The 20,570-nt window shown below is 40.2% G+C and overlaps 3 protein-coding genes across 3 annotated transcripts in view; all 3 read right to left on the bottom strand.

Annotated features, from left to right (window-relative positions):
* Positions 1-19,953, bottom strand: part of LOC118365103 (zinc finger protein 664-like) — a 37,843-nt gene extending 17,890 nt beyond the window's left edge. The window contains exons 1-2 of the mRNA XM_035747055.2: positions 19,336-19,953; positions 6,765-10,535 (exon numbers count right to left, since the gene is read on the bottom strand). Coding sequence (XP_035602948.1) covers positions 9,490-10,535; positions 19,336-19,654 — 1,365 coding nt within the window. The 5' untranslated portion in view covers positions 19,655-19,953 and the 3' untranslated portion in view covers positions 6,765-9,489. Of the gene's footprint in view, positions 10,536-19,335 lie in introns of the transcript that reaches the window.
* LOC127914382 (uncharacterized) overlaps positions 1-20,570 on the bottom strand; it is a 402,938-nt gene that overhangs the window by 78,091 nt on the left and 304,277 nt on the right. The window lies entirely within an intron of this gene.
* LOC118365116 (gastrula zinc finger protein XlCGF17.1-like) overlaps positions 1-20,570 on the bottom strand; it is a 148,289-nt gene that overhangs the window by 73,492 nt on the left and 54,227 nt on the right. The gene's annotated exons all lie outside the window — the stretch shown is intronic.

The following is a 20,570-nucleotide window of genomic DNA, read 5'->3' as shown; positions in this document are numbered from 1 at the left end:
GTTGTTATTGGGTTGGACTAGTTAACTGTAAACTGCAAGATTGGATCCCCCGAGCTGACAAGGTGAAAATCTGTCGTTCTGCCCCTGAACAAGGCAGTTAACCCACCGTTCCGTATTTATTTTAGTTCTTAACTAAAAAATAAAAATAAAATAATAGTTTTTAAAAATTGGCGCCCCAAAATACCGATTTCCGATTGTTAGGAAAACCTGAAATTGGCGCTAATCAATCGGCCATTCAGATGAATCGGTCGACCTCTTAATGTATACCCCACTTTGGACACTCCTCCTCTCCAATCCTTACATCTTCTGGGTCGACTGGAAAAAGGTAACCGAATACAAAACCCTTATTACTCGCTTCAGGGGATCTGACCTGATCTCCTGACCTCAACCCCTCCTTCGCCTAATCCAGAGATGTCCATCCGCTTGCCCTAAAGCAATCCTGTGATCTCCTCCCGTCCACCCAGCACATTCCACAGCCACTCTGTCTTTCTACAGATCTCACTCCTTTATATACTCTGCGTCTGATCTATCATGTCTTTAATATCTCAATGTTCAAAGTTTAGCCCGAATCCACAATAGTCATAAAGTTACACTCCCTTTCAGTCGGTCAACTTCGGTAAAACATACTATGGGAAAATACAATCATTCCCCTTGCCGAGCCAAACGGACACTAAATGAAACGGCCCATGGCAGACCACCCAGACCTTATCCCGCAAGATGCGTTAGTTCTGTCAATTTATTCATTGTCTTTTGTTTGAAACACTCCTGTCAATGTTGAGTAAGGATGCATACCTGATTACACATATAGAAGTAGGACTAGTCTACCTGGCCTGAGCGCAAATGTAGGCCTATAAATGTGCCCATTTGGGGATGTCTGATAGTATTTCTGATTGTCTTAAAGCACCACCACTAATGAGTTGTGGAACTTCTCAAATAAATGTTTTCTTCAAATCAAACAACAAGTAAACAAAGTCTAATCATAATCAATTGCATAGGACAATAGTTCCTCAATGTATTTTTGTAAAATATTTCCAGCTCTCGCACTTTTGATAACCACTCAGCATGAAAGTGAAAATGTAATGCTCTGTTCCAGTGGAAATGTCATAAAATAACGGAATACCTCTTATCCATTGCACAAATAGCCGACAGCTGTGTCGGTCCCAAACTCAATGGCGCGGGAAACTCGGAGGGCCGAGACTATTTTATACATTGTCGCAAGCTTGCTATCACAAGTTTCGGAGGACCCAGTTGATAGTTGATTCAATGTCTCAAGTTTGTTGTAGACAGGCCATGTACAGCCAATGTGATTTGTAGGATATTTATTTTTATCATGATATTTTCTGCCTGCAGGCTGCAATGTTTTTAATTGTTGGCTTTATGTCGGCTATTATTTATTTTTTTACACATGGAGCGATTGGTAGAAAAAAACAGATGACTCTTGGTTGACCAAGATTTATTTTAGTTGGGGACAGCACTAAAACATGATTAAGGGGCTCCCGAGTGGCGCAGCAATCTAAGACACTGCATCTCAGTGCTTGAGGCATCACTACAGACACCCTGGTTTGAATCCAGGCTGTATCACAACCGGACGTGATTGGGAGTCCCATAGGGCGGCACACAATTGGCCCAGCTTCATCTGGGGTAGGCAGTCATTGTAAATAAGAATGTATTCTTAACTGACTTGCCTAGTTAATCAAAGGTTACATTTAAAAATAAAAATAAATAGTGTTTTAGGACAAAATGTTTTTTACAAATCCGTCGAGGCACCAACTTTGAGAAGGGTTTAAAACAAAGGTTTCAAACCAATTCATGAATGTCATTGAATCTAGGCATGTTTCGCCAACACTTTATAACTGTTACACCAAGATGTCTGAAATTCTTGATGAAGTCGCTAGGTGTTGGGTTAAGGTTGATACAATAGCTTTCTCTATGAATTTGAAAGTGGTTACACTATGGGCAGCCATTTTGTTGCTGTTTAAAATATCCACACATCAATCAACCAACTAATCTGCAGTTCAAACACTGTTTTGGTAATAAGATGATGGGGTTGGAGAAATGTAACTACTTTCAAATTCATAGACAGACCTATGGATGCAAGGCCTACCCATCCATGATATCAACATTATAGTTTTAACCATGTTGAGCCTATACAGTGTTGATTTACATTGTTTCTAAACATCAGAGTAAAAAGGGCTAATTTGGGTTCTGATGGGGTACAACAGTTGAACTTAGCTCATGAAGCATGTGTTATATTCTTCAAGAATCAATGGCTATAAATAAATGATTTTAAAGTCAAAATATGGATGTAGCTTTTGCAGATTTCGCTAAGATAGTACTTACGAGTGTTAATGACAGCCCGGTTTCTCAAAACCATCATATGGCTAAATTCATCGTTAGAAACATTGGATGCCTTAAGATGCGTTTGGGAAACCGGGCCCAGATATCCAGTTTCCTCCTCTTCTTCCTCCTCTTCCTTTTTCCATGTGACAATCATCTCCCCCTCCTCTTTCACTCCAAAAACGGAATCCTCCTCTTTCACTTCCTCTTCTTTTACTGTAACATCCTCCTCTTTCACTCTGAACGTGTCTTCCTCTTCCTTCTCTGAAACGTCTTTCTCTTATTCTTTCACGGTAACAGCCTCACCTTCTACTTGTTTTTGTATTGAAACAGCCCCCTCTTCCTCCTCCTCTTTGACGAGACCCTCTTTCTACGTTCAGCAGCCCCCCTCTTCCCCCTCTTCTTTAGCAGGAGAGTAGCTTAGTGATCTCATGGTCGGGGATGTTAGCTATGCTAATGCTAACTTAACCAGACCGCTAGCTGACTAATAACAACAACACCGTAAATATGAAATTAAATCGGATAACTAACTAGACGACAGAAGTGGGTTTAAAACACAGTTGCTAATATACACTAAAGCGTCTAAATAACTTTATTGTTTCGTCTACTTTGTCTAGCAAGCTACCGAGGTGTCTGACTCTAGCGTTCTGTCCACTAGATTATACGTCACACTAACAGCATTGCCTTAAAGTCGCACATCGCCATCTGCTGACTGGAGTGGGTAACGCAGTTGAGTAAAATTTATATTTTGTCTTCAGACAAGTTAAAGTGTAGGAAGCATTAGTTTTTACTCACCAGTGTAAAGATACAGTGTGGTTAAAGACTTAGTAAGCTAGTTGTATTGAAGATCTGGTAACCTATAAGCACAACCAGTTATGTTTTTGAATTATCACATATGTTTTATATATTTTTATTTCACCTTTATTTAACCAGATAGGCCAGATGAGAACAAGTTCTCATTTACAACTGTGACCTGCCCAAGATAAATCAAAGCAATGCAACACAAACAACACAGAGTTACACATGGAATAAACAAACGTACATTCTAAAAAACAAGAGAAAAGGGTTATATACAGTGTGTGCAAATGAGGTAAGATTAGGGAGGTAAGGCAATAAATAGGCCGTAGTGACGAAGTAATTACAAATGAGCAATTAAACACTGGAGTGATAGATGTGCAGAAGATGAATGTGCAAGTAGAGATACTGGGGTGCAAAGGAGCAAAACAATAAATAACAATATGGGGATGAGGTACAGTTGAAGTCAGAACTTTACATACACCTCAGCCAAATACATTTAAACTCAGTTTTTCACAATTCCTGACATTTATTCCTAGTAAAAAAATACCTGCCTCAGGTCAGTTAGGATCAACACTTTATTTTAAGAATGTGAAATGTCAGAATAATAGTAGAGATAATGATTTATTTCAGCATTTATTTCTTTCAACACAATCCCATTGGGTCAGAAGTTTACATACACTCAATTAGTATTTGGTAGCATTGCCTTTAAAACCTCTACTGACTCCCCATCCCGCATGCGGGAGCGTAATCATCGCCTGACATGAATTAGCATAACGCAACGGACATAAATATCCCTAGAAAATATTCCTATTCATGAAAATCACAAATGAAATATATTGAGACACAGCTTAGCCTTTTGTTAATCACCCTGTCATCTCAGATTTTCAAAATATGCTTTACAGCCAAAGCTAGAAAGCATTTGCGTAAGTTTATCGATAGCCTAGCATAGAATTTTGTCCAGCAAGCAGCAGGTACCTTGGTCACGGAAATCAGAAAAGCAATCAAATGTAATCGTTTACCTTTGATGAGCTTCGGATGTTTTCATTCACGAGACTCCCAGTTAGCTAGCCAATGTTCCTTTTTTCAAAAAATATTATTTTTGTAAGCCAAATGGCTCCATTTGTTCTTCACGTTTGGCTGAGAAATCGCCGGAAATTGCAGTCACGAAAACGGCGAAAAATATTCCAAATTAGCCCCATAATATCGACAGAAACATGGCAAACGTTGTTTATAATCAATCCTCAAGGTGTTTTTCAAATATTTATTCGAAAATATATCCATCGTGACAATTGGTTTTTCAGTAGGACCGATTGGAGTAATGGCTACCTCTGTATTTTACGCGAGAGTCACCCTGGGAGCCATCACCACTTACGCAATGTAGCCGCCTACGGCTATTCTTCAACATGAATGCGTAAAACTATGTCACAATGCTATAGACACCTTGGGTAATACGCAGAAAGTGTAAGCTGGTTGATAGCCCATTCAAAGCTCAATCGGGACTCATTGGAACGCAGCGCTTTCAAAATATGGGGGACTTCCGGATTGGATTTTTCTCAGGCTTTCGCCTGCAACATCAGTTCTGTTATACTCACAGACAATATTTTTACAGTTTTGGAAACTTTAGAGTGTTTTCTATCCTAAGCTGTAAATTATATGCATATTCTAGCATCTTGTCCTGACAAAATATCACGTTTAAAACGGGAACGTTTTTTTTCCAAAAATGAAAATACTGCCCCTAGAGTCGCAACAGGTTTAAATTGTTTAACTTGGGTCAAACATTTCGGGTAGCCTTCCACAAGTTTCCCACAATAACTTGGGTGAATCTTGGCCCATTCCTCCACCATAGCTGGTGTAACTGAGTCAGGTTTGTAGGCCTCCTTGCTCGCATACGCTTTTTCAGTTCTGCCCACAAATGTTCTATATGATTGAGAGAGAGTTATTCTCTCTCAATCATATAGAGCTATTGATTGAGAGAGAGCTATTCTGGCCTTGCTGGCAGGGTCTGAATCAAACCTAATGTCCACCTGGCACACTCTGGGCTAAACTTTTCTCTTTCCATGAAACATGGAGGCCAAATTAAAGTGCTTGGGAACCTAACAAGTCTTCAGGCAAGATTACTCATGTGGTTAACTATACCACCTCTAATAGACACCTCTTTGGACCTCATCTCAGTGAGTTTAGGTTGGGAAACCATGGAGGAGAGGGCTTTGGACCTCATCTCAGTGAGTTTAGGTTGGGGAAACCACGGAGGAGAGGGCTTTGGACCTTATCTCAGTGAGTTTAGGTTGGGGAAACCACAGAGGAGAGGGCTTTGGACCTCATCTCAGTGAGTTTAGGTTGGGGAAACCATGGAGGAGAGGGCTTTGGACCTAGTTCATTGCATTGAGGAGGAGAGAGCAGCTGTAACACAGCACCAGTAGTGTAAAGTACTTAAGTAAAAATACTTTCAAGTACTACTGAAATAATTGTTTTGGGGTATCTGTGTTTTTTTTTACCATTTTATTTTTTGACAACTTTTACTTCACTACATTCCTAAAAGAAAACAATGTACTTTTTACTCAATACATTTTCCCTGACACCCAAAAGTAGTCATTACATTTTGAATGCTTAGCTGGACAAGAAAATGGTCCAATTCAGCACTTATCAAGAGAACATCCCTGGTCGTCCCTACTGCCTCTTATCTGGAGGACTCACTAAACACAAATGCTTCATTTGTAAATTATGTAAATGTGTTGGAGTGTGCCCCTGGCTATCTGTAAATTAAAAAAAACAAGAAAATGGTTCCGTCTGGTTTGCTTAATATCAGGAATTTGAATTGATTCATACTTTTACTTTTGATATAAAAAAACATACTTTTAGACTTTTACTCAAGTAGTATTTTACTGGGTAACTTTCTATTAAGGTATCTATACTTTTACTCAAGTATGACAATTGAGTACTTTTTCCACCATTGATCATGAGTCTAATCTGGTCTCCTTCAACATGGTGAGCCTCATTATGAGTCTAATCTGGTCTCCTTCAACATGGTGAGCCTCATTATGAGACTAATCACTGATCAGTATCGATCAGCCTTTTGTTTTCTTTCAAGTTATTAATTAATGATTAACACACACAAGTTGTCAGATGTGTGAGGTCTTTACCTATTTCTAACAGTATCATTTCAAATGGAGAAAACATCTCAGCAAAATGGAAACAATGTGGGAGTTTCAGCAAACCACATGTACAAGTGCATTGGACACGGCTATGAGGTCAATACTAATCCCATCATGTCTACATTGGACATGCCTATGGGCCAGCAGGTCGCCTAGTGGTTAGAGCATTGGGCCAGAAACCAAAAGTTTGGTGGATCGAATCCCGAGCTGACAAGGTAAAAATATGTCGTTCTGCCCCTGAACAAGGCAGTTAACTGTTCCCCGGTAGGCCATCATTGTAAATAAGTATAGGCTCTTAACGGTCTTTCCTTGTTAAATAAAGCTTAAATTAATAAAATAATTTTTAAATGTAGCAGAATTAAACAATGATTGTGTAATATCATCAGACTAAATTAGAGTAACAACACAATAAAACAGACAAACAGGGAATGTTCAATGACTCAAAAAGACACTATAGTTCATTCTGTGAATCAGCCCTTTATTTCCTATCATAAAGAACACCTGTGGAAATGGGCAGTGGGTTTAGGCATCCATCTGACTCCAAAACAAGACATGATTGAATAGTTGAAGTGTCTAATCCAAATAATCAGCACAATGTCAGGTGATAGTGCAGGGCTGGAACAGAAACCTGCACACCCAGCTAGATATCTAGCAGCAAGGTTGGCCATGCATTTTCTACATCTCTGCATCATTGCTTTATTAACAGTATTGGTGTAGTCATACAACATATATTATAACAGTAAACCAACAGCATATTCAGAACATTCAGAAAGTATTCAGACACCTTGACTTTTTCCACATTTTTACATTACAGACTTATTCTAAAATGTATTAAATAATATTGTGTTCCTCATCAATCTACACACAATACCTCATAATGACATCCCAATAACGCATAATGAAAAACAGAAATACCTTATTTACATAAGTATTCAGACCCTTTGCTATGACACTCAAAATTGAGCTCAGGTGCATCCTGTTTCCATTGATCATCCTTGAGATGTTTCTACAAAGTGATTGGAGTCCACCTGCGGTAAATTCAATTGATTGGACATGATTTGGGCACACACCTTTCTATATAAGGTCCCACAGTTGAAAGCGCATGTCAGAGCAAAAACCAAGCCATGAGGTCGAAGGAATTGTCAGTGGAGCTCCGAGACAAGATTGTGTCGAGGCACAGATCTGGGAAAGGGTACCGAAAAATGTCTTCAGTATTGAAGGTCCCCAAGAACACAGTGGCCTCCATCATTCTTAAATGGAAGATGTTTGGAACCACAAAGACTCTTCAAACAGCAATCAGGGGAGAAGGGCCTTGTTCAAGGATGTGACCAAGAACCCGCTGGTCACTGTGACCTAGCTCCAGAGATCCTCTGTGGAGATTGGGGAACCTTCCAGAAGGACAACCATCTCTACAGCACTCTATCAATCAGGCCTTATGATAGAGTGTAGAGGTCGACCGTTTATGATTTTTCAACGCAGATACCGATTATTGGAGGACCAAAAAAGCCGATACCGATTAAATCGGATGATTTTTTTGTTGTTGTTTGTAATAATGACAATTACAACAATACTGAATGAACACTTATTTTATCTTAATATAATACATCAATAAAACCAATTTAGCCTCAAATAAATAATGAAACGTGTTCAATTTGGTTTAAATAATGCAAAAATGAAGTGTTGGAGAAGAAAGTAAAAGTGCAATATGTGCCATGTAAGAAAGCTAACGTTTAAGTTCCTTGCTCAGAACATGAGAACATATGAAAGTTGGTGGTTCCTTTTAATATGAGTCTTCAATATTCCCAGGTAAGAAGTTTTAGGTTGTAGTTATAGGAATTATAGGACTATTTCCCTCTATACCATTTGTACTTCAATAACCATTCACTATTGGATGTTCATATAGGCAATTTAGTATTGCCAGTCTAACAGTATAGCTTCCGTCCCTCTCCTCGCTCCTCCCTGGGCTCAAACCAGGAACACAACGACAACAGCCAACCTCGAAGCAGCGTTACCCATGCAGAGCAAGGAGAACAACCACTCCAAGTCTCAGAGCGAGTGACGTTTGAAACGCTATTAGCGCGCACCCCGCTAACTAGCTAGCCATTTCACATCTGTTACACCAGCCTCATCTCGGGAGTTGATAGGCTTGAAGTCATAAACAGTGCAATGCTTGACGCACAACAAAGAGTTGCTGGCAAAATGCACAAAAGTGCTGTTTGAATGAATGCTTTCGAGCCTGCTTCTGCCTACCATCGCTCAGTCAGATATTTGTATCCTTGTATGCTCAGTCAGATTATATGCAATGCAGGACACGCTAGATAAACTAGTAATATCATCAACCATGTGTAGTTAACTAGTGATTATGATTGATTGATTGTTTTTTATAAGATAAGTTTAATGCTAGCTAGCAACTTACCTTGGCTTACTGCATTCGCGTAACAGGCAGTCTCATTTTGGAGTGCAATGAGAGGCAGGTGGTTATATAGCGTTGGACTAGTTAACTGTAAGGTTGCAAGATTGTATCCCCCGAGCTGACAAGGTGAAAATCTGTCCCTGAACGAGGCAGTTAACCCACCGTTCCTAAGCCGTCATTGAAAATAAGAATGTGTTCTTAACTGACTTGCCTAGTTAAATAAAGATTAAATAAAGGTGTAAATCGGTGTCCAAAAATACCAATTTCCGATTGTTATGAAAACTTGAAATTGGCCCTAATTAATCGGCCATTCCAATGAATCGGTCGACCTCTAATAGAGTGGCCAGCCAGAAGCCACTCTTCAATAAAAGTCACATGACAGCCCACTTGGAGTTCAAAAAAAGGCCTCTCAGACCATGAAAAACAAGATTCTCTGGTCTGATGAAACCAAGATTGAACTCTTTGGCCTGAATGCAAAGCATCACATCTGGAGGAAACCAGGCACCATCCCTACGGTGAAGCATGGTGGTGGCAGCATGATGCTGTGGGGATGTTTTCAGTGGCAGGGACTGGCAGACTAGTCAGGATCGAGGGAAAGAAGAATGGAGCAAAGTACAAAACAATTTCCATTGATGAGGCTAATATCCATATCATGCTGAAATCAATTTAACAGGAGGGGGGGGGGCAAACATTTAGGGTTATACATTGTGACATTAAAAAACAGCTACTACAATGTGTAAAACATTCTACATTGTGACATTGTTTAATTGATATCATGAAACAACTCCTTCATGTATGTATTTTCTGATGTTTGATCAGAGATCTTTTATCAGAGTATCTTTTGTCACATTGATCACAGCTATGGGATTTCTCTCCTGTGTGTGTTCTCTGGTGTACAATCTGATGGCTAGATGTAGAAAAACTCATCCCACATTGATCACAGCTATAAGGTTTCTCTCCTGTGTGTTTTCTCTTGTGTGATACCAGGCTGCTTAAGTGAGTGAAACTCTTCCCACATTGAGTACAGCTATAAGGTTTCTCTCCTGTGTGTGTTCTCTGGTGTACAATCTGATGGCTCGATGTAGTAAAACTCATCCCACATTGACCACAGCTATAAGGTTTCTCTCCTGTGTGTTTTCTCTTGTGTGATACCAGGCTGCTTAAGTGAGTGAAACTCTTCCCACATTGAGTACAGCTATAAGGTTTCTCTCCTGTGTGTGTTCTCTGGTGTACAACCAGATGGCTAGACGTAGTAAAACTATTCCCACATTGAGCACAGGTATACGGTTTCTCTCCTGTGTGTGTTCTCTGGTGTGATACCAGGTTGCTTGACTGAGTAAAACTCTTCCCACATTGATCACAGCTATAAGATTTCTCTCCTGTGTGTTTTCTCTGGTGTGATAACAGGTTGCTTGAATGAGTAAAACTCTTTCCACATTGAGTACAGCTATACGGTTTCTCTCCTGTATGTGTTCTCTGGTGTATTGTCAGATAGCTAGATGTAGTGAAACTCTTCCCACATTGATCACAGCTATAAGCTTTTTCTCTTGTGTGAATTCTCATGTGTACTTTCAGTGATTTTGATCTTAAGTAACTCTTCCCACATTGAGTACATCTATAAGATTTCTCTCCTGTGTGTACTCGCTGGTGTATTTTAAGTTCTGATGAAGACTTGCAATGTTTCCCACAGTCAGAGCAGCAATGCGATTTCTTCCCTGTGGGTTTCTGCTGGTGTTTCTTGAGGTGTTTTGATCTGGGGAGACTCTTCTCTGCCATGTCAGCATCATGATTTTGTTGAGGCTCCCCAGAGGACCCACGGTAGTCACTTCTCTCTCCTGTGTGAACAACAAAGTCAGACATACGGTTACAGGCACACAACAGCAGAAATCCACTGTAAACGTTGATGCCGACAGCCATTACGTTGTACAACAATTGACGTCTGTAATGAATGTTAAAATTATTTAACAAACGTCTTAAAATGAGAAAGAACAGTCATATTTTCATCTTGTTTTCACATTAGTAGTAATATTGATTATTGTAGGCTAGGAAACAGTTATTAAAGTTGTTGAAATCCTAAGCGGTGTGCCAATCGACTTTTGGTTTCCAATACAGTATAGTATGGTTTAAGGCCCACAATAGCAGAAATCCACTGTAAAAGTTGATGCCAACAGCAAAGCCATGATGTTGAACAACAATTGATGTCCAATGAATGTTAAAATTATTTGACAATTGTCTTAAGACAGTCAAGTGAGTAACAATAGTCAAATTTATTTTTGTTTTCAAATTAGTAGTAACATCGATGATTGTAGGTAAAAAAAAATAAGTTATTAATGTTGTTGAAATCCTAAGCGGTGTGCCAGAAGACTTTTGGTCTCCAACACAGGCCCCTTTGTGTTTACAAAAATGAGTGCACGAGGGTGATGCACACGCAATTTGGTTGCAGAAGCTCCATGCTAATTAGGAAACAACTAGTTATGCCAATACCATAGACCTACTGTAGGACCCATAACTTCACCTAACAACAATATAGACCAGGACTATTAAATCATTTATATATCAGGTATTTCCCACTAGGCTACTTTTAATGTGTTGTCATTCTAAATGTCCTGAATAAAGGAAAATAGCTCTGTGTGTTGTTGTACAATAGCCTATTCGTCAAGGAACAATTCTCTACACTTGAGGTCGACCGATTATGATTTTTCAACGGCGATACCGATTTATTGGAGTACCAGAAAAAGCTGGTACTGATTAATTAGACGATTTATATATATATTTGTAATAATGACAATTACAACAACACCGAATGAACAATTAACACTTATTTTAACTTAATATAGTACATCAATAAAATGAATTTAGTCTCAAATAAATAATGAAACATGTTCAATTTGGTTTAAATAATGCAAAAACAAAGTCTTGGAGAAGAAAGTAAAAGTGCAATATGTGCCATGTAAAAAAGCTAACATTTAGGTTCCTTGCTCAGAACATGAGAACATATGAAAGCTGGTGTTTTCTTTTAACATGAGTCTTCAATATTCCCAGGTAAGAAGTTTTAGGTTGTAGTTATTATAGGACTATTTCTCTCTATACCATTTGTATTTCATATACCTTTGACTATTGGATGTTCTAATAGGCACTTTAGTATTGCCAGAGTAACAGTATAGCTTCCGTCCCTCTCCTAGCCCCTACCTGGGCTCGAACCAGGAACACATCGACAACAGCCACCCTCGAAGCAGCGTTACCCATGCAGAGGAAGGGGAACAACCACTCCAAGTCTCAGAGCGAGTGGCGCTAACTAGCTAGCCATTTCACATCGGTTACACCAGCCTAATATCGGGAGTTGATAGGCTTGAAGTCATAAACAGCGCAATGCTTGAAGCATTGTGAAGAGCTGCTAGCAAACGCAGTAAAGTGCTGTTTGAATGAATGCTTACGAGCCTGCTGCTGCCTACCACCGCTCAGTCAGACCGCTCCCTTTAAATCATAGACTTAATTATAATACAATAACACACAGAAATACTGGCCTTAGGTCATTAATATGGTAAAATCCGGAAACTATCACTTCAAAAACTAAATGTTTATTCTTTCAGTGAAATACGGACACGTTCCGTATTTTATCTAACGGGTGGCATCCATAAGACTAAATATTCCTGTTACATTGCACAACCTTCTATGTTATGTCATAATTACGTAAAATTAGTTCGCAACGAGCCAGGCTACCCAAACTGTTGCATATACCCTGACTTTGAGTGCAATGAACACAAGAGAAGTGACGACTTTCCCTAGTTTAATATTGCCCGTTAACATGAATTTCTTTTAACTAAATATGCAGGTTAAAAAATATATACTTCTGTGTACTGATTTTAAGAAAGGCATTAATGTTTATGGTTAGGTACATTTGTGCAACGATTGTGCTTTTTTCGCAAATGTACTTTTGTTAAATCATCCCCCGTTTGGCGAAGTTGGCCGTCTTTGTTAAAAAGAAAGTCTTCACAGTTCGCAATGAGCCAGGCGGCCCAAACTGCTGCATATACCCTGACTCTGTTGCACAGAACGCAAGAGAAGTGACAAGAAATGTAACAATTCCCCTAGTTAAAATAAATTCATGTTAGCATGCAATATTAACTAAATGTGCAGGTTTAAATGTTTTACTTGTGTATTGATTTTAAGAAAGGCGTTGATGTTAATGGTTAGGTAGGTACACATTGGTGCAATGACTGTGCTTTTTTGCGAATGCGCTTGTTAAATCACCCGTTTGGCGAAGTAGGCTGTGATTCAATGATAAATTAACATAATTTATATGCAACGCAGGACACGCTAGATAAACTAGTAATATCATCAACAATGGGTAGTTAACTAGTGATTGTTAAGATATATTGTTTTTTGTAAGATACATTTAATGCTAGCTAGCACCTTACCGTGGCTCCTTGCTGCACTCGCATAACAGGTAGTCAGCCTGCCATGCAGTCTCTCTTGTGGAGTGCAATGTAATGGGCAATGTAATGAGCTAAGTATCTCTGTGTGCAAACAGACTAACGAGAGACTACTGTAAATCAAGCAGCCAATAACATTATAAACATAAATTTGTTAGAGATGTTGGATCCAACGTGGAGCATGGCATAACTGTCTTTACCAGAGTAATGAATGAAGAAGCACTTTGGCTGTAGTTGCATGTCGTGATGTTTGTCATGTGACTGTCATTCAGAAAATGATTTCCTGGATCAGCTGATGATAGTTGAACATGTGACTGTAACTACACAGCTACAGTATTAAGAATTATGAGTAATTATTGAAAAAACACATTAATGACAGTATCCATTTGGGTGTTGTCAATAACCTTAAGGTGACTCGGATTTAGCAAACTCTGAAATTATTTAGGATTTCTGTGCCCATGAAAACTGTTTTCCCAGCATAACATAAGGAGACACTAAATGTTACGTAGTTAGAGTGCATTTCAGAGATCTGAATACAAAAACTGTCTGACAGCAAGATCCCGTATTTAAGTTCATCATATGACAAGCTTAACGTTATAACTACTGTTCCCTGAAGGAGGGAAACTAGGTACAACATACTATTAAATCCACACGTCGCTGGAAGCCCCGCCTTCTACAGGTGATGAGCGAGAGACTGATTTATTTGTTAAATTTAATACCGCACTTCACCAACCCAGGAAGTGGCGGGGCCAAACAAGTGTTGTAACTCGTTCATAATTGGCACAAAGATCGGTAGAAATGGTCAGATAAATTGGCACTCAAAATGGAAGTGGGAAAAGTTTACCAATTTTACCAGAAACGTCAGGAGCATAATGTCAGAATTTACGAAGGCCAGCAGCAGATCGGGAATTGATTATTTTCTTCTGGTTAAATTGATCTCTGGCTTCCTCAAGTCATTTGTGTGTCTTAATTATTTAATCAAACGCTTGAAACATCAGTTCAGTTCAAGTTCTATATGGTTCTGTGTGTCTATATGAAAAAATACACGTCATAACATTTCAAACAATCAATTGGTAGAAAGAAAATAATTTTATTTATTTATCTGGGAGAGCCCTAGAACATACAACATACATGCATTCAGTCCCTTTTTACACATTTTGTTACGTTACAGTCTTATTCTAAAACGGACATTTTTTATTAAATGATCAATCTTCAGACAATACCAGTGGTTGTATCTCTGTAGGTCATGCCAGTAGGCTACAGTAGGTTAAATCTCTCTAGTTCATGCCAGTAGGTTACAGTAGGTTGTATATCTCTAGGTCATTCAAGTAGGCTACAGTAGTTGTATCTCTTTAGGTTATGCCAGTAGGTTACAGTAGGTTGTATCCAAGTGGTTCTCTCTCTCTAGGTCATGCCAGTAGGCTACAGTAGGTTGTATCTCTCTAGGTCATGCCAGTAGGCTGTATCTCTCTAGATCATGCCAGTAGACTACAGTAGGTTGTATCTCTCTAGGTCATGCCAGTAGATTACAGTAGGTTGTATCTCTCTAGGTCATGCCAGTAGATTACAGTAGGTTGTATCTCTCTAGGTCATGCCAGTAGATTACAGTAGGTTGTATCTCTCCAGGTCATGCCAGTAGGTTACAGTAGGTTGTAACTCTATAGGTCATGCCAGTAGGCTACAGTAGGTTGTATTTCTCTCAGTCATGCCAGTAGCATACAGTAGGTTGTAACTCTCTAGGTCATGCCAGTAGGCTCCAGTAGGTTGTAACTATCTAGGTCATGCCAGTAGATTACAGTAGGTTGTAATTCTCTAGGTCATGCCAGTAGGTTACAGTAGGTCGTATCTCTCTAGGTCATGCCAGTAGGCTACAGTAGGTTCTCTCTCTCTCTAGGTAATGCCAGTAGGCAACAGTAGGTTGTATCTCTCTAGGTCATGCCAGTAGGCTACAGTAGGTTGTATCTCTCTAGGTCATGCCAGTAGGTTACAGTAGGTTGTATCTCTCTAGGTCATGCCAGTAGGTTACAGTAGGTTGTATCTCTCTAGGTCATGCCAGTAGGCTACAGTAGGTTGTATCTATCTAGGTCATGGCAGTAGGTTATAGGAGGTTGTATCCAAGTGGTTCTCTCGCTCTAGGTCATGCCAGTAGGCAACAGTAGGTTGCATCTCTCTAGGTCATGGCAGTAGGTTACAGTAGGTTGTATCCAGGTGGTTCTCTCTCTCTAGGTCATGCCAGTAGGCTACAGTAGGTTGTATCTCTCTAGGTCCTGCCAGTAGACTACAGTAGGTTGTATCTCTCTAGGTCATGCCAGTAGACTAGAGTAGGTTGTATCTCTCTCGGTCATGCCAGTAGATTACAGTAGGTTGTATCTCTCTAGGTCATGCCAGTAGGTTACAGTAGGTTGTATCTCTCTAGGCCATGCTAGTAGGTTAGGGTAGGTTGTATCTCTCTAGGCCATGCCAGTAGGTTACAGTAGGTTGTATCTCTCTAGGTCATGCCTGTAGGTTACAGTAGGTTGTATCCAAGTGGTTCTCTCTCTCTAGGTCATGCCAGTAGGCAACAGTAGGTTGTATCTCTCTAGGTCATGGCTGTAGGTTACAGTAGGTTGTATCCAAGTGGTTCTCTCTCTCTAGGTCATGCCAGTAGGCAACAGTAGGTTGCATCCCTCTAGGTCACATATGTCAGAGTCAAGGCCCGCGGGCCACATCCGGCCCGCGAGAAGGTTTTTTACGGCCCCTGGGATGATCTTGATTTATTATTAGAACCGGCCCGCAGACCGCAGCAAGCCGGCAGCCCGCAGATCTTTTACACGCACCAATACTACATTTCCCACAATGCAACGGTGACGCACCGAGCAGTAGGCTGCTTCATTTCAATATTTATTGGCACAGCAGTTGTCAGCATCACAGTAAAATTAACTTTCAGATACCCATCAAAAATGGCAAAACGGAAGGTGGACACTGAGAACCGGGGTTTCAAACAAGGTGGGAGTCGGAGTATTTGTTCACGGAGGTAGCTGGAAAACCTGTGTGTCTTCTGTGTGGAGAAAGTGTGGCGGTACTGAAAGAGTATAATCTGAGACGACATTATGAAACGAAACACGCGGACAAAAACAAGAATATGGACATGGAACAAAGGCTACAAAAGGCAGAGGAATTAAAACGAGGCCTCAAATCTCGACAGGCTCTGTTCAAAAAAGCCAAATCACAAGGCCAGGCTGCTGTCAAGGCCAGTTTTATTTTGGCAGAAGAGATCGCTAAATCAGCCCGGCCATTTACGGAGGGGGATTTCATCAAAAACTGCATGATTAAAGTTTGTGACGAAGTTTGCCCAGAAAAAAGGCAACTCTTTTTAAATGTGAGTCTGAGCAGAAACACCATTGCCGAGAGAGTAGACCAGTTGTCCATCAATCTAAAAGAGCAGCTTGTGAAAAAGGGAAAAGATTTCATTGCATATTCCTTGGCTGTGGATGAGAGCACCGACATTTCTGACATTGCCCAGTTGTCAATTTTCATCCGCGGAGTGGACTCCAGCCTAAGCGTGACAGAGGAGTTTTTGGCTTTACGTCCTATGCATGGCACAACTACGGGGCATGATTTGTATGAAGAGGTGTCAAGATGTGTAAATGAGATGGAGCTGCCTTGGGAAAAACTCGTGGGTTTGACAACCGACGGAGCACCTGCGATGTGTGGACACAGGAGCGGACTGGTAGCGAAGATACGGGAAAAGATGCAAGAGGAAAACGCGACAGGTGAGCTGACAGCTTATCATTGTATCATACACCAGGAAGCGTTGTGCGGTAAAGCCTTGAAAATGGAGCATGTAATGAGCATCATCACGCGCACAGTTAACTTTATCAGAGCCAAAGGTTTGAATCACCGCCAGTTCAAGGCATTTCTGACGGAGTTAGAAACGGAGCATGGTGATTTGCCTTATCACACAGAGGTGCGATGGCTAAGCCAGGGAAAGGTGCTTCAAAGATGTTTCGAGCTTCGTGAGGAGATTTGTCTGTTCTTGGACAGCAAAGGGAAAGACACAACACAACTCCGAGACGAAATGTTTCTGTGTGAAATGGCTTTTCTGTGTGACATTACGAGTCATCTGAATGCAATGAACTTGCAGCTGCAGGGTCGGGATCGTGTCATCTCTGATATGTACAGTACAGTGAAGGCATTTAAAACCAAACTGACTCTGTGGGAGACGCAGATGCGGAAAGAAAATTTGAGCCACTTTCCCAGCTGCCAGACCATGAAAGAGAAGCTCTCTACCAGTGCGTTCCCGAGCGCACAGTTGGCTGATAAAATAGGTATGCTTGCCGCTGACTTTCGACGCCGATTTGCTGACTTTGAAGCACAAAAAGCAGGTTGGAACTGCTCGGTAACCCATTTGCTGTTGACGTGGAAAGCTCACCACCAAACCTCCAAATGGAGTTGATTGACCTCCAATGCAATGATGCACTGAGGGCAAAATATGCGGCAGTGGGTGCTGCGGAGTTCGCCCGTTTCCTCCCCGACACAATGCCCCAGCTGCGCATCCAGGCTGCTCAAACGTTGTCTATGTTTGGCAGCACATACCTGTGTGAACAACTGTTTTCTTTGATGAACTTGAACAAAACATCACACAGAAGTCGACTTACTGCTGAACACCTCCACTCAATTCTGAGGATTTCCTCAGCTCAGAGCCTTACCCCGAACATTGATGAACTTGTGGAAAAGATGGGACACCACCAAGTATCACCCTCAACCTCAAACAAGTGAACATTACTGTGCAATCACATATTTAGAGTTTTTACTCAGTTCAAGTTTAAAAGATAAAGTTTAATATTTGTTTTCACTGCATGTTACTTCTCCTTAAACAAAGTGTTGTTTTTGATTAATAGATTTTTGCACTTTATTTTATTGTATTTCAATCCAATTATATTTTAAAAATATTTCAGTTGAGTGGATGATAGAAAATTGCTATTATTGTTTTTTTCTTTGAAGTAAATTTAGCCCACTTTTGCTAAAATAGAAAATATAGGCTACTGATGGTGCCTTGAATACCGGTTTCTTTCATTTAATGTTCATGTTATGGGGATTTTTATATAAAGGAAATTTGTCTTTTGTGTCTGTTGAAAATTAAAGATTACTGACAGAGCCATAAGAAAATATTGCTTTATTTATCTGATCATATTGGAATATATTTGTTAGGTTTTCAGTAGGTTCAATTAGGTTCACTAGACTATATGCGTCATTTAAAACATTTTCAATGAACATTCGAACAGTCCGGCCCTCGGCTTGTAGCTAAATTTTTTATTTGGCCCTCCGTCCATTTGACTTTGACACCCCTGCTCTAGGTCATGCCAGTAGGCTACAGTAGGTTGTATCTCTCTAGGTCATGCCAGTAGGTTATAGTAGGTTGTATCTTTCTAGGTCAAGCCAGTAGGTTAGGGTAGGTTGTATCTCTCTAGGTCACTGCAGTAGGTTACAGTAGGTTGCATCCAAGTGGTTTTATCTCTCTAGGTCATGCCAGTGGGCTAGTGTCGAATTTGGTCAACAACAAAATGAATGGCTTATTTACTACGTGAGGTATACTTGATCAAACAGAAGTTTGGTAATTCTTTGGTTGTTATGTGGACAGGACACGTGACATACCGACAACTTTGATAAAAACACTTTTGGAGTTGTCTCCATATCGCTATGCATATTCATGCTCATAGCTTAGCATCTCTCTCCATTGAATACAGGCGGTTGACGTCAACAACCCTCATAGATTATAAACAATAGATAATAATAATAAGATTGATCATTTCTTTGGATTGGTGGATACGCGGGAGCTAGACAACCCACCGTGCCGCTTTGTGGAAAACGACTCCACTTGTGAGGGCAGAGACATCTTTTCAGTATATCCATGATTTTTGGTGTAGCCAACCCAACTCTCACATGGCACTATCGGGGGGCTCGGTGTGTAGTAAATCATCACTACATTAAAAACACCACATGCCATGTCCCCCAGTCTGCGGTCAGCAGATAGACCCTTCTCAAATATATATGTTAAGTCACTTTTTGGAAACGGAACAGAGAAAACAAGGAGTAGCTTGCTCTCTCTACGTCGTCTGATTCTAGACATATTAGTCATCATCCCAGGGCCCTCCGTTGAAGAGGTATTGACCAGCCAACTCCAGATATCCAAAGTTGAAAACCAATTTAAGGCGGAACTTACTGATGTTAATCGGATCTCCTATCTCCACCTCTTCATCTTTCAATGTGACAGTAATCTCCCCTTCCATCTTCACTCCAAAAACTGCATCCTCCTCTTCTTTCACAGTAACATCCTCCTCATCTTTCACTCTGAACGAGTCTTCCTCTTCTTTCACTAAAACGTCTTTCTCTTCTTTCACTGTAACAGCCTCACCCTCTACTTCTTGTTTTACTGTGACATCCTCCTCCTCTTTCACAACAATGTTCAACCCCAGAGCTTCTTTCTCCGTCCAGCAGACCTCCTCTTCTTTAACAGGAGGGGAGATGTTTAGGGAGCTCATGTTCGGGGATGTTAGCTAGCTAGCTATTATCATTAGCGACTAGGCTAGTGCTAACTTAACCAGACAGATACTATAGCTGACTAATACAAAATAACGTAATATTAAATTAAATAGGTTCACAAGTAGATACGACAGAAGTGTGTCTAAAACGCGGTAGCTAATATAAACCAAAAGCGTATAAATAGCTTGAATCTTTCGGCTATGTTGGCTAGACAGCTACCGAGGTGGTTGACGAGCTGTTTCTGAAGAACCGTCCACTAGATTATACGTCACGCTGGCAGCGTCGCCTGAAAGACGCACATCGCCGTTTGCTGACTGGAGGGGAAACGCAGTTGAGGATCATATTTTATTTTCAGACAAAGATTATTTTAAATTGATTTAATTAAATAATACTATTATGTTGAGACATACAAAGACCTGAATGTGTTGATTGATTAGTGCGAATAAAAAAGGTTTACTACCGCACATTTAAGTCAGTTTCATTAAGTCAAACTAAATCTAAATAATTAACAATACATCATGTAGATGTATATAATGAACAGACTAGGTTCATACTACTCCTACATGGTGTAACAATACATCATGTAGATGTATATAATGAACAGACTAGGTCCATACTGCTCCTACATGGTGTAACAATACAGCATGTAGATGTACACTGCTGTACATAAGTTTGGGGTCACTTAGAAATGTCCTTCTTCTTTAAAGAAAATCAATTTTTTTTGTCCGTTAAAATAACATCAGATTGATCAGAAATTCCGTGTTGGCATTGTTTATGTTGTAAATGACTATTGTAGCTGGAAACGGCTGATTTTTTTAAATGGAATATCTACATAGGTGTACAGAGGCCCATTATCAGCAACCATCACTCCTGTGTTCCAATGGCACATTGTGTTAGCTAATCGAAGTTTATCAT

The sequence above is a fragment of the Oncorhynchus keta genome, chromosome 32 (assembly GCF_023373465.1).
Source record: "Oncorhynchus keta strain PuntledgeMale-10-30-2019 chromosome 32, Oket_V2, whole genome shotgun sequence".
Taxonomy (NCBI): Eukaryota; Metazoa; Chordata; class Actinopteri; order Salmoniformes; family Salmonidae; genus Oncorhynchus; species Oncorhynchus keta.
Note: the sequence above shows the minus strand (reverse complement) of the source record. Positions and strands in the feature narration are given on the sequence as shown.